Here is a 13,064-nt window from a genome sequence, read left to right as displayed (position 1 = left end):
TATTGTGGAACCAGGTTTTGCTCGGAGCCTGAACACCTAAAACTCAGAATCACTCCGCTGCGGCTCCAATGTCCTCGTGCTGTCGAAATCTGCTCTTAATTTGGAAATATGTGTTGGTTTCCCCTTTAATTTTCCATTAAATGTTGCCTACCCCATGCCATGCGGACGAGGAGCCGGTCCTGAATGCAAATGGCAGGTCCCGTGAAGAGCAGCCAGGAGTCGGGCGGCCCGAGGGACGGAGGCTGCAGCCGCCGGGAACGCGTGAAGGGCTGTGAGCGGGTGTGAACCGCCCCCGTCTGTGCCCGCGCTCGTCACCGGCCGCCCCTCCATCGACCTTCTACTGCCATCGCCCGCCGTCACCACGTGCCATCCCCGTCCCCCGCCCTCATCCGCCGCTTCTGCAATATTTCGCCCGAGGGCGTCCCCTGGCCCTCCCAAGCTGACTTTTAATTTCGTGCTGATGGATGCGCTGACATCCGAAGGGCCCATGCAGAGAACCTGCTGGGAGCTGGGTGGGCCCTCAGAATGCCCGCGTGAAGCCCCAACCCAGCGGGATGGCAGAGACGCTTCGGGGGGCCCAGAGCCATGGGGCTCTGGGACGGGACCAGCACCCAGACAGGAGGAGACACGGGGCTCCCTCTCTCTCCGCCTCGTGAGGGCATGGCGAGGAGCTCATCAGCGAGCCAGGAAGAGGGGCTTCCCTGGACCCTGGTCTCGAACTTCCGGCCCCCAGAGCTGGGAGAAACACATTTCTGCTGCCTGAGCCCCGGTCTGCGGGACTTGTCACGGCCGGAGCCGACTAGCATAGAACCCAGGTGGCCACGTGCACGGCTGGCTCCGGGCCCTCCCAGCCTCGTCCCCCAGGCCAGCGGGTTTGCCTTGTCCATCCTCCTGGATCCACGTGAGAACCAGGGTGGAACCCTAGGAAACATCGCATTTTCGGGTGCTGCTTTCGCTTCAATCACTTGGTGGATGAAGGTGGGGGTCACCAGCACGAGCCCCGCCTGGGCCCGCCGACCCAACCCAAGGAAAGAGCCCCATGAACCGTCGGCCAGGCCCGCGCTTCTCCCCCAGACAAGTGTTCACATGCCGCACACACCTCCACCGTGACTGAAGCCACTCGGGCTGAGCCATCACTTCGGCTCTGGGCAGTGGCATCCTGTGGCCTACCCAAGTCCTCGCCCGCTGCTCGCCCAGACCTGAGGGGTTCGGACGCTCCGTGGTGGTGCCATCAGATCCTACGTAAATGTCACCTCTGTGAGCCAGGTCCCAGGCCACTCTGCCTGCCATCCCCCATCCTGCATTCATACCAGGCTGTGCAGCAGACTCCGCTCTGTTCGGGGGCCTTCCAGGACCCGGATTGGGGGTCCGGAGCCTCGTGCTTGACAACAGGATACGGGGCGAAAGGAGGTTTCGGTCGGTTTGGTTTGGTTTTCGGCTGGGAGACCCGAGAGCAGGCTGGGCTGACAGAAGATGCCAGGACCAGCACACGGGGACCATTGAGGCTCACAGTATCAGGGGAGGTGGAAGAGACGGCATTGGACGTGTTCATCCCAAAACTTACAAGGAAGGAGTCGTCACAGCCCTCGCGGGCCGGTCGCGAACCACAGCTCAGCTCACCGAAGCCTGGACGCTGCTGAGACAAAACCCAACATGCAAACCAGCAAGTCCCAGGGCAGGTTTCAGGCGTGGGGGGAGGGGACGCTGCTCAAAGCTCGGCCGATGAAATAGTGAAAATATCTGACAAACGGTGCCAGAATGATGCCGCAGCGTGGCGGATCTGTGACAACGCGGGGTGCCCACTGCCGGAGCCGCGGTCCCCGGCCACGAGCCGCGGTCCCCGGCCACGGGCCCTCCGTCCATGTCCCCCCCCCAGTTCCCCACCGTCTTCTGTTGTTATTGCTGGCCGTTCTCTGGGACACGGCTTGATAGTGGTAAGTAATGCCAGCACGTAATTTATTTCTCGATATTCCTTCAGCAGACATATTTTCCACCACCATCACCATCATCACCACCATCATCGCCATTATTGTCACTATTTCCATCACCACAGGCCCCTGAGTTTAGTGTCATATACATTCCTACTTTCTGGCGTAGCTTTGTCGTTGGCATGATTGGGCTGTCCACTTGGCAATTTATGATTATGTCAGTTCTTTCTGCACAATGATTACAAAAACTGACACTTTCCACCTTGATAACTTAGAAAATTGTGGGTGTGACATTCATGGGCATGATTTATGAGTGAGTCAGCGCACATCTGAATGATCCCCAACTTGGAGAGTTTCGCTGGCTAGTTGCAGAACGAGAGCAGCAAGCAGGGGCCAAGCCGGGGAGAGAGGTGCCCATCACTACAAACAGCTCGGTCGGGTACGTGAGGGAACAGATTTCTGCTTCGAATTTGCAATCCTAATATTTTGCAATAAGAACCATCTGCTCCGGCCCAGCCGCCCTGGCTCGCCGGCCGCCCCTCCTGCTCACCCACCTTCCCTTCGGCTCATTCGGCCTCCCGGTCACTTCCTCCTCTCCGACCTGCCCGGATCCCAGCCCCACCCCCACCCCCGGTGTTTCCTGGCAGCTCTTTCCTCTAACTTCATTTCCAGTATCGTCTCGACTGCACAGCTGACATGCTAAGATCGAGTTTTGCCAAGATCACTCTTCTGAGTAGAGAAAAAGCGGGGCAGGAGGGGACGTAACAGGAGAGAGTGGAGAATCCCGGGGGAAGCATGACAGCGACCACGGCAGCACGATGACCAACGGCTGACACCGCTGTGGGGTGTGTTTGACAGGTGCTCAGAGAGGAGATCCTAAAAGTTCTCATCACAAGGGAAACGCCTTCATCTGTATCAGATGATGGACGCTGCCTAAACTTCTCACCGTGCTGACCATTCCACAGTACACGTTAGCCAAGTCGCCATGCTTAGATTTACACAGTGTGTATGCCGGTCATATCTCCATCGGACTGGACGACTAAGAAGAGGCTACCGCGGTGGTCCGAGTGGAATAGAGCGGGTCTCGGCAGGGACGGGGCGCCGGGGCTGGCAGACGGGCGGCTTACGTAGGGCTCCGAACTGTGCGGCTTCGTGAGCAGCGTCAGCTTTAATCAAAACGAGCCGCGTCCTCGTTCCTTCCCTGGCCCGCCGCAGCACGTGCAGCGCGAGAGCATTCGCAGCACTCGAGGGGGCTTACTCAGGGCACGGCTGTTTCACCTCGGGACGAATACCGCCCCCGGTGCCAGCCCTGGCACTTCCCACACATTAACTCACGGGACCTCCCCCCGGAGGTGTGCGCCACCGCCCACCCGACGTGCGCCCCACCACTGGCCCGACGTGCGCCCCACCGCTGGCCCAGCGTGCGCCCCACAGCCAGCCCCGTTTTATGGAGCGGAACTGAAGCCGGAAAAGGGGCGGTAACTTGTTCAAGTCACGTGGCTGTTGGGGCAGAGACAGAATTCAAGTTCCCCATCCCCACCTCCCTGATGGCAGACACTCCCAAGATTAAAGCATTATAAAACTCTGTATTTAGCCAGAAAAAAAGGCTAACGCCAGTTTTGATAGCATATTTTATTTTAATATAAGAAAAATGATTAAATTCAGAAATATAAAAGATTATCCAATAAGTTCAGGATCATAAGTGTTTCTTAAGCAATGATGACACACACTCGAGCTGGTTTTGTGGCCTCAAAGTTTCAGTGTTCATGTCGCACAGTTTAAATACGTAAGAAGCCTCCTAAAGCATCTTCTTGCACATTCACAGAGCTCACGGGACATGACACGTGCTGGGTTGGGGGTTGGGGGCGTGACGGTCTTTTTCCACCCAGAGCTCGGAGTTCAGCATCACCACTGGCCACATGCGGCCTTCGGCCCCACGGAGTGTGGTCGCTCGCGGCCGGTGGGGCCAGCTCTGCAGGCGGCAGCTGGTTGTGCCGCAGGCCAGTCCCCGGCTCACAGTGTGAGCCTTCGGTCCCTGGCCCTTCACTCACAAGGGCCACTCAGAGGAGGTTCCCAAGGCCAGCCCTATGCCCTTGAGGCTTCCAGAGGAGTGAGGGGAGCGCATTCCGACAGGCACCGCTGAGACCGGGCCGCCCAGGGCACAGCAGAGCTGGCCGCGCCTCTTTAAGGAGGCCGTCTGCAATTTGGGTGACAATTTACAGTGGGTCCGACTGGGCCGCAGTGGGGTGTGTACGGCCGGGTGGGGGGAGGGGGCGGCAGACACGTGTGCCTACACTGACCTTCTGACCTGGCTAGCACACCCATGCGTGCACGAGGTGGACAGCACCGCAGCAGGTGACAAACTCCTACGGAGTCACGAGGCCCCGACGTGACTGAAGGAGGCCGTGAGCACAGTCGGCTTCGAAGGCGGCAGATGGGCGCGGGCGTGAGCATGTGGCGAGGGGCAAGGCACGCGGCCCGGTTCTGCCGTTAGCGCGTCGGCCCAAACCCACTGGGAGCACGGCTCCACTGAGGACAGACCCCAGGGCCAAAAGAGGACACATACATCGTGTGCGACCGTCTTCTGAAGCCGGCCCCACCCTCTTCACAGATGAAAGCGGTCCGTTTAAATATCTCATTTCTACAGAGTGAATTTACATTTAAAGTACAAAGTGCAAATACTATGTGTTTTCGTTTCGGGTTTTTTAATTGCTTTTTGGTGAGGGTCTCCCACACGTCTAGGAAGTGCCCCGATGTGTCGGCCTCTCATCCTTGCTTCCTCGGCTGGAAGAGAAAAGACAGAAATAGAGGGGTCGTTAAAAGTCTTGTGTCCCTCGTCCGTGGAGACGACGTGATGTTTTCTAGGTGTGGAAGGGGGTGCTGGGGTGATCACTGGGTGTTGGGATTATTAACAAGACACAGTAAAAACATCTAGACGCTTAACTTCTAACGCTTCCCTCCCTCTTAACGATCGGAAACATCAGAAAAATATAACGGCTGACAAAATTAGCATTGACTCCTAACGTCGTGAGTGGACTCGACGTAGTAAATCTGCAAACGCTCCTATCACTGTGGATTTATCATCCAAAAACAATTTGAATAACATAACTGCGGCTTCAAATCTGACAGACGTCATCGTTTTTTCCCATTTTTCCTTCCATCTTTTCCATTCGCTACGTGCCTAAGAACCACAACTCGAAACGCTTGTTTTAATGACGAGAATTCTGCCACCTCACTGCCGACTCAGAGCGATGCAGAAGCAAAGGAAAAGCTATGGACGATCTTCTAGACTTATTTTTCCCAAGTGTACCGGTTCCTGCTGGCACGAGCTGCTCCGCGCTCCCACTTCGTTATGTAAAACGACTCAGCGTCAGCGTCCAGGAGGTTTCTGGCCAGCGTTTATTCCCCGGATAAAGGTGAGTTGGTGGCGGGGAGTGTCTGCGGCATCCCACTGGCGAGGAGCCGGCTCCCGTTTGTGACAGAGGGCGGTGGCCATTGACGCGCCCCACCATGGCTGCGCTGGTCGGAGCTGTCCCCACATCACACCGACGCCCAGGCCGGCTCGAGGGACCGCTCCGCCATCTCCGAGCCGCGGCGGGAGCCAGGGAGAGCCAGGGAGGCGGCTCACCGTGAGGTTCAACAGCAGCTCGCGCGTCCCCATGTCCCCGGCGTTTACTAGGCCCGTCCGTGGCTACTCATGCGGCGGAAGGTTCCGGCGGCTGGCGCGGTTTTCTCCTTCAGAGAAGTATTTATGGTCTTCGACTGTTTCATCGAATGCAAACCGCAGCTGGCTCACGCTTCGGGGCTCAAGCCCGGGGTCACTGTGGTAATGGCCATCGAAACGGAGGCGTGGCGGTCAGCCTTGTCACTCACAGGCCACGAAGGAGCTGGACAAGCGGCTCTCACTTCCTTTTCTGGGAAGAAGCTCGAGAGCGGGCGCGGGCTCCACACCGAGCTCGTTGAGACGGGGAGGGCGCGGGGCGAGACAGGCTCAGGGCCCCCGGGCTCGGCGGGCGCGTCGCGTTCCGGCCGGCGCCTCTCACGTGTGAGTGACTGGCAGTGGGGTTTGCGACGCTGAAACCAGGAACACTGGCTGGACAAAGAGGAGGCGCTGCGCATCTGCGCTGGCGGCATCCACCTCACGCCACGGCCAGTGCGGGCCACCGCAGGACGGCCGGACATCAAACAGCAGCTCCTTCCGAAGCCGGCCTGCACCCCGGTGGCGGCCTGTGGGGTGCTGGCGGGATAGCCGCCTCGCCTCTCGCTGGGTGGGGGTCAGGCTCAGCGCAGGGCGCGTGTCAAGCTCACCAGCAGCTAAATGAAAGTCTGTCGGGCCGAACGCGTGTCTCATCGAGGTCCCCGGATGGAAATGTGACGTTCACCCGAATGCCCGGAGGAGGGAGAGGGTCGCCTGTCCCTGTGACCCTCTCAAAAACGTGAGAAGCACATGACAAACCTCGGGAAAACTTTCAAGGATGACTGTTTATCTCTACAAAACAAGAGGGCACGACGTTTTCCTAAAAATAATAAGATAATTGGAATTTCAAAAAAGTAAAAAAAAAAAAAAGGCAAAGGCTTTAAATGGACGGTTTAGCGCGCTGACGCTTGGTGGCCTCTCGCAAAGCTCTCCGGGCGCATTCGCAGGGCGAGGACGGGGCGCCGGCCGCTCCTGGACTGTTTCGGTCTTGTTTTTGTCTTGGCAGGTACTTCACTTTCCAAATCTACAGAACCCTGAGTTTCTATTGCCTGTAACTAAACTGGCCCAGGACTAAGGCTGAAACGCAGACACACTCACCTGTCTGCTGGGAGCTCTCTCAGCGTTACCTTTGGGGGCTGGCGGGGAGACAAATGAGACAAAAGGTGGCATTAAAACGTGAACGCTCTGCACGCAGTGAAAGTTCAAGGCAGCTTTTCTGGGAGGGGCTGACAGCTGGCACACTCGCTCGCCTGGGGAGAGGCACACATGGAGGGAGCGCACAGGTCACAAAGGCACGACGGGACGTGCGCATTGTCAAGCGAGACAAATGCTCTGGCCCCGCTCTAGAGGGACGGCCCATTTTACTGAGCGCCATGGGCGTGTCCACTCAGGTGTGGACCTGTCCTCCTGCGTCCCAGCCTCTCCCGGGGCAGCGGACTCAGCCACCGGGGGTGCGAGCGAGGGCCCAGGCCATGCGTCCATACCCGTTCTTTGAAACCTTTAGTTTAATATTTAAATCATGAGAAATAAACAGGTTTTGCTCAAAATAAAATTTCCCAAACGCTCAGGAAAAGGAAGAGCTGGGGAGAAGCAGTCCGCGCTTCGTCCTGCGGCCTCACCGCCGGGCGCCTGGTGGGGATAGGGGGCTCGGAGCTGCCACCACCATCTCGCCCTCTGCTCCACGAGACTGCCGCCTGCCCCAGGGTCCCCAGGGGTCCCTCCCCAGCTCCCCTCGCCCCCACCGCACCTGTCAGCAGCCTCCCCCCCTCTCATTGGCTCTAGGGCTCTAGGGTGGCCTCCCACACCTCCAGCTCCCTCCTCCCACCCACAGCCGGCTGCCACACACACCCCTCCCCCACCCACCCCTCACCTCCGGGCTCCCACACCACCCACGGGCACCAGGCTTCGGTTCTACATGATGCCCGTTTCCTGGTGGCTCGAATGTGTCTCTCCTCGGTCTCCAGGCCACAGGACCTCCACCGGGGTAGACAGTGGGCGACTCGGGAATCAGGGCCGACTGCCCGCCTTCCTGGCCCTCAGGCCCGCGTCCCCGCCCGCTGTCTCCCATTTCCCGTGTCTGGAACTGCATTCTGAGCTGCCACAGGCCACAGACTGGTGTCACCAACGCTCCTCCCGCTCCACACCCCAGTCTCGTCTGCCCTTCAGAACCTCGCCAGAGTCCAAGCATGTCTCGCTGCTCCCTGCCACACCGGCCCACGGGCCCACGCCGTGGCCTCTCGCACCCCTCGCCACCGCCCCTGCTCCAGCCCCCGCATCTGCATCCGCCAGCTCAGCACCCACGGGCCCCGGGTAAAATGAGGTGAATCAGGACCCTTCTCTCCTGCCCAAGCCGTGATGACCTCTGGCTCACAGCAGTCTCCTCCCCAAAGTCAAGGCCCTTCCTGAGCCCCGCCCACCTGCTTGCTCCCCCAGCTGCCACTCGGGGCCCCACTGTCCCCTCAGCAGGCCACTCCCCACCCAGCATCCACTTGGCTCCTTTCTGCACCCCTCAAATCTCCACTGGAATGTTGCCCGTGGAGACACCACCCCTCGTGTAAAATCTCGGCCCTCCCTCCCCCTCTCCCCCACGTGCTTCCCACGCACCACCCACCATGCTGCGAATTGTTTGTTCTGATTTACCTGATTTCTCGCCTCCACACTGAAAAGTAAGCTCTGAGGGAGGAGGGCCTTGGTCAGCTTTATTTACTGCCGTTTGCCAGTGCCGGGACCAGGGAGCCATCAACAAATAGCTTTCGAATGAATCGACAGACATGGGGTAGCACTTTTCACCCCAAATGTCTGGATCGATTGTTGATTTCTGTCTACGCTCAGTATCTAAAATAATGCTAAGAGCAAAATCACTATTTTTGAACCCCTGATTCTCTTGCTGAATTAAAGCAAACAGAATCACATGAAACGTTGAAACACAGATGTACTAAGTACGTTGCAAAAATATCAAATAAATAGTAGATACATGGACTGCTTGTTTCAATTGTAGGTTTGAATGATTCAAGCATCGGGATAATTGCAGCCACTCTTGACTGCCCGAAATGACTACTTTACTGAAAAAGTAGACTTTGGGGCCATTGGTGCAAATTTAAAGAATATTAATGATGCTTCTAATCCATTCTCAGCCAGTCTGGCTCGGCGACAATTGCCAGTTTTATCTTGGTTCTTTTACTGCCGACATCAGTCTCCCTGGTAACAGGAGATAGCTATAGATTAAAGGCAAGTTACAGTAAGGAAAAGCGCCATCTTAAGTGTCAGGACGAAAAAGAAAACCTTGCAATATCGTGAAAAGAAGACGAACTTCGTGACTGACACCTGGTACGCGAGCGCATTCTAGGTATGGCGGGGACATCACTATGTAAAGTATCTGAAGGGCAAGAACATAACAAACCGCTCCTGATTATTTTTAACGGAACAGAACGTAATTGGTCAACATTAACACGCAGCAACGGCCCGTCAGTCGAGCGTACAGAGTGAGGAGGACGCCACACAGCGCCTGGCTCAGTGCTCAGGGACAGTCGGGGGCTGACGCCATCGGTATCAGACGGTGCCGACTGTTTCCAAGTCACCTGGCAAACGATGCTTGGGACGTAAGGCAGTCTGCTGGAGCTATCATGGCAATTTGGTTAAAAAGGATAATTTGGTCAAAAATGGGTATTTCCTAATTGCTGAGTTTCTGTATAATGGCCACTGGAGAATCATGAGGGCATGATGTAATCGTTTGTGATTTTTTTTTTCTGGATTTTTAAGAAATATTTTTGGTTTTACCATTTCTTGATAGTTTTCAGATATTGTTTCTTTTTTGTATTTTTAACAGTCCAAATTTAGATAAAAATTTCCAATCACGTGTCTTAGGTGCAATAAATTAAATGCAAAATCTTGTGTAATTGCTTAAAATAAATGTAGTCGGAAAGTGTGCGTGTGGTCCCATTTCGTAGCAAAACTCACAGCGCACAGATGTGCGGATTTACGCACAGAAATTAGTGTCGATCGGTACGGACCTCGGTCTGATCGTGTCTGAGAATAAAAGGGTCACGTGTTATTTATGTCTTTTATTTGATTTCTCATGTTTTTAAAATTTAAAAAAAGTACGTAAAGTCGTGAGCAAACGTAAAGAAAATAAAAGAAACTGGTGACAGTCCAGGTATTCAGAGAATCCCAACTGATCCTCTCCTGATATTCGGGTTTTTCCTACTTTGTGCTAATTCTAATTACGCAGTTACACGGGGCAGGGAAAAAACCGAGAATGAAACAGGTAAAGGTAGGGAGACTCGGCGGGATTCCGCGGGGACGATGAAGGCGCTGAAATCGGACTCACGTCCGTCTCCAATTCTGAGGGCTTGCGCTTGACGGCAAGGCCACTTTTAGCAGATTCTAGCTCATCCTGGGGTGGCGGGTCACACGCGAGCTTCTCATTGCTCATATGAGAATAAAACCCAGACGGGCCCGGCATCCCCAGGGACCCAGAGAAGGTCACTCATCATCTGCTGCCAATTAACAGCCAGTAAGTGCTGACAGTATCGGGTGACAGCTGCGCGGTCACCTCCCCGCGGCCCTCAGGGGGTGCGAAGACACCCTCGGGCACCTTCGGAGTGAGGCCACTGGGGCTGAGGGGATGCGCCTGACCCCAGGGCCTCTACCTCACCCGCCAACGTGTGGCCTGGCCCCTGCTCCCGCGTGTGGACGACTACTCCTCGGTGCCGTCCCCGGAGGAGGGGACGGGCCGCCCCCCATGCCCCGGAGCACAGGCGCAGCTCCCACGGCCCCGGGTACCTGGCCAGGGCCTCGAGACGCAGCACAGCACACGGCCGGTGACGTCCTACTCGGGCTATCGGGATGCACGGTGACAGAGCACTTCCTCTGCGCTTCCAGAACTCCACGTCACCTCCCAGCTCAAGGTGTGGACAGATGGCACAGGCCCGGCGTCATTTCCTGTCCCCTTTCCCTCGGCATGCCTGTGTCACCACGTGGAAAGTGTCCCCGGCTAGGGGATTCCGAGTCGGACCCCGAGCCGAGGGCGCAGGGCCAGGCCGCACGCAGGGCAAAGGCGAAAGCGCCCTGCTGCTGGCACAGTGTCACCGTCCCATGTGCCGAGCACAGTGGGGGCCGCCCGTGTGTTCGCCATCAGTCTCCAGCCATTTCCAGGGTGACCGGAAACGCGGGAAGCGGCAGGGACCCCACACGGACATCGTCAAAGAAGCCGAGTGTTTCCAGAATCAACGTCTCACCAGAAACCGGCGAGAAACGTTCCCGTTACTCAGACCAGCCTGCAACGAACTCAGCTGGACGATGCTGAGTGACAAGTCCGGGCACAGATGCAAACAAGGCAGCTGGCACCCCGTGGCTTCCCAGAGCCGGCGGCCTGGGTCGGCGGCACGGCCCGTGTCCCCGGGCGTGGCACACACGTGAGGGCCGCGAAGCCCGCGACACACGGTGCTCCCGGTCTAGTCTCACGCGGGCTTCCTTCCCCTCATGTGGCGCCACGTTGCCGGTGGAATGACGGAGGAAACGGTGGCGGGAGGGCCCCCTGCGAACCCGCCCGTGGCCCGGTGTCTGCGGAGGGGACACCATGCGGGCCGAGCCCAGGCGGCCTGTCCCGTACGACCTTGCTGGGGACGTCTGGGGGCGTTCTCCCTTCCTGTAAGGGCTGGTCAGTGAGGCGAGGCCCACAGAACACGACACGCTCGGCTGCTGGCCAGACGGCGACGCCGTGTTTGCCACCAGGGAGACGGCGGGTGTGGGCGCGGGGCGGTCCCCCAGCTCCCCCCCGTGGAACACCAGGCTGGAAGACCCTGCGCGGGCGTCCAGTCATTGCTGCCAGTCCCAGACCCGCGCCCCGGCCCAGCTGGCACAGCGCGGGCGCGTCTGCAGTCACCCCCTTCTGGCCGGGCTGCTGCGGGTTGAGCGTCGCCTCATGGACAGACAACCCGCCACCCAACAGGGTCCTGCAGTTTCCCTGCCCCCCAGATCATGAGGACAAGACGGAGAAGGCCCGTGCTGCAGTGACGAGACTGCCTGCAATGTCGAGGGAGGCGGGGGTGAGCCGAGGCTGGGGTCTGTTGAGGGGGCCTTACTGTGCCGCTTGCGCGCGCTGCCTCTGCCCTCCTCCTCCGTCACGCCCAGGCAGCCCATCAGCTCGTGCACAGAGAGGGACTTGTCGTTGTTCGCGTCGCAGTAGTCGACAAACCGCTTCACACACTTCTTGGGTTTGGACTTTTTCCGAAGGAACCTCTTGAAGGGCTTGATCTCCTTCTTGCCGATGTCCCCACTGGAGTTTTTATCAAGCAGCTTGAAGTACCAGTGGACCACTCTCTCCTCCAGCGTGTGGCTGGGGTCGGGTTCAGAAAGCCTGGGGCACACACACAGCGCACACGTCGGGCCGCGGCCGCATGCGCCCCTCCGCACCCCGCACAGCCCCTCCGCGCCCCGCCCGCCCGCGGAAGGTCTCTCGTGGGTCCCCTTGTCACTGCCACAGCCCTGGTGTCTCGGCCGGCCTGGGTCTGCCGTTCGATATAACTTACTTTAAACTAATTGAGAGAAAGAGATTTAGCAACAATTTTTCAAGTCGGGATCAAAACTGCAAATGGCACAGCGAATTTGTATGTGCCAAATGTGCACTTGGCGTTGGCCAAGTTCACGAGGACAAAAGCAGCCTCATCTCAGTTCTGTGCTCCCAGGGGCTGGCAGGCCGGCTCGAGGCCAGCCTACGAGACACTGTAACTGTGAGGTCCTCTCCCCGTTTACATGCAGTTCATCGGCACATTGCTTGGGTCAGGTACACCGAGAGACACAAATAAAAATGCGTCTTTAAGTGACAACTGGATGCTTTCCCGTGGATTAAAAAAATTCTACATGTTGAAATATAAATAAACAACACCTCTTCTAGAAGGCGTGGATTTGAAACTGTCGCAAACGTTAACACGGGCCTTGTCGCTGAGTGGAAGGTGAGGGACGGAGTGGTGGGGCGTCCACCGCCCTCCCCTCGTGGCGGCTGGCCCGCACGCTCGGCTGGCCGGGGGAAGCCTGAGCTCACCGGGGAGGAGAGGGACGTCGACCCAGGGTCACGACTGTCGGGCCCAGACGCTGCTGGTGCTCGCACACTCTCAGGGGACCCTCTCACACAGAGACTGGCTCCCCGCTTTCGTTTCGGCTTTCCGGGGAGAGCCATCTCTCCAGGAACGTAAGTTATCAGTCTGAAATTTAGGCGATTTCCTTTTGTTTTTTTTCCAGTTTAATTTACTACCCAATTGTAACAACTTCCATTAACAAGACTTTTTTTTTCTTCTCGAATCTTACTCTCCAGCAAAGAGAGAGAAAGGAGGACCTTTCAGTGAAGGCAATCAGAACACTTAGCGTCCGGAAGAGGGGACACCATCAAGCGCTCAGGGGCAGGAGGTGAGGACGGCCAGTGCTCCCAGGAAATGAAGATA

The 13,064-nt window shown here is 57.4% G+C and overlaps 1 protein-coding gene across 1 annotated transcript in view; it reads right to left on the bottom strand.

The window, feature by feature from the left end:
• Window positions 1–3,545: 3,545 nt before the first annotated feature.
• Window positions 3,546–13,064, bottom strand: part of SMOC2 (SPARC related modular calcium binding 2) — a 121,510-nt gene continuing 111,991 nt past the window's right edge. Inside the window, exons 11-13 of the mRNA XM_039881788.1 lie at window positions 11,709–11,983; window positions 6,724–6,761; window positions 3,546–4,712 (exon numbers count right to left, since the gene is read on the bottom strand). Of these exons, the coding sequence (XP_039737722.1) occupies window positions 4,695–4,712; window positions 6,724–6,761; window positions 11,709–11,983 (331 nt within the window). The 3' untranslated portion in view covers window positions 3,546–4,694. The remainder of the gene's footprint in view (window positions 4,713–6,723; window positions 6,762–11,708; window positions 11,984–13,064) is intronic.

The sequence above is a fragment of the Pteropus medius genome, unplaced genomic scaffold (genome assembly GCF_902729225.1).
Source record: "Pteropus medius unplaced genomic scaffold, Ma_sr-lr_union100, whole genome shotgun sequence".
Taxonomy (NCBI): domain Eukaryota; kingdom Metazoa; phylum Chordata; class Mammalia; order Chiroptera; family Pteropodidae; genus Pteropus; species Pteropus medius.
Note: the sequence above shows the minus strand (reverse complement) of the source record. Positions and strands in the feature narration are given on the sequence as shown.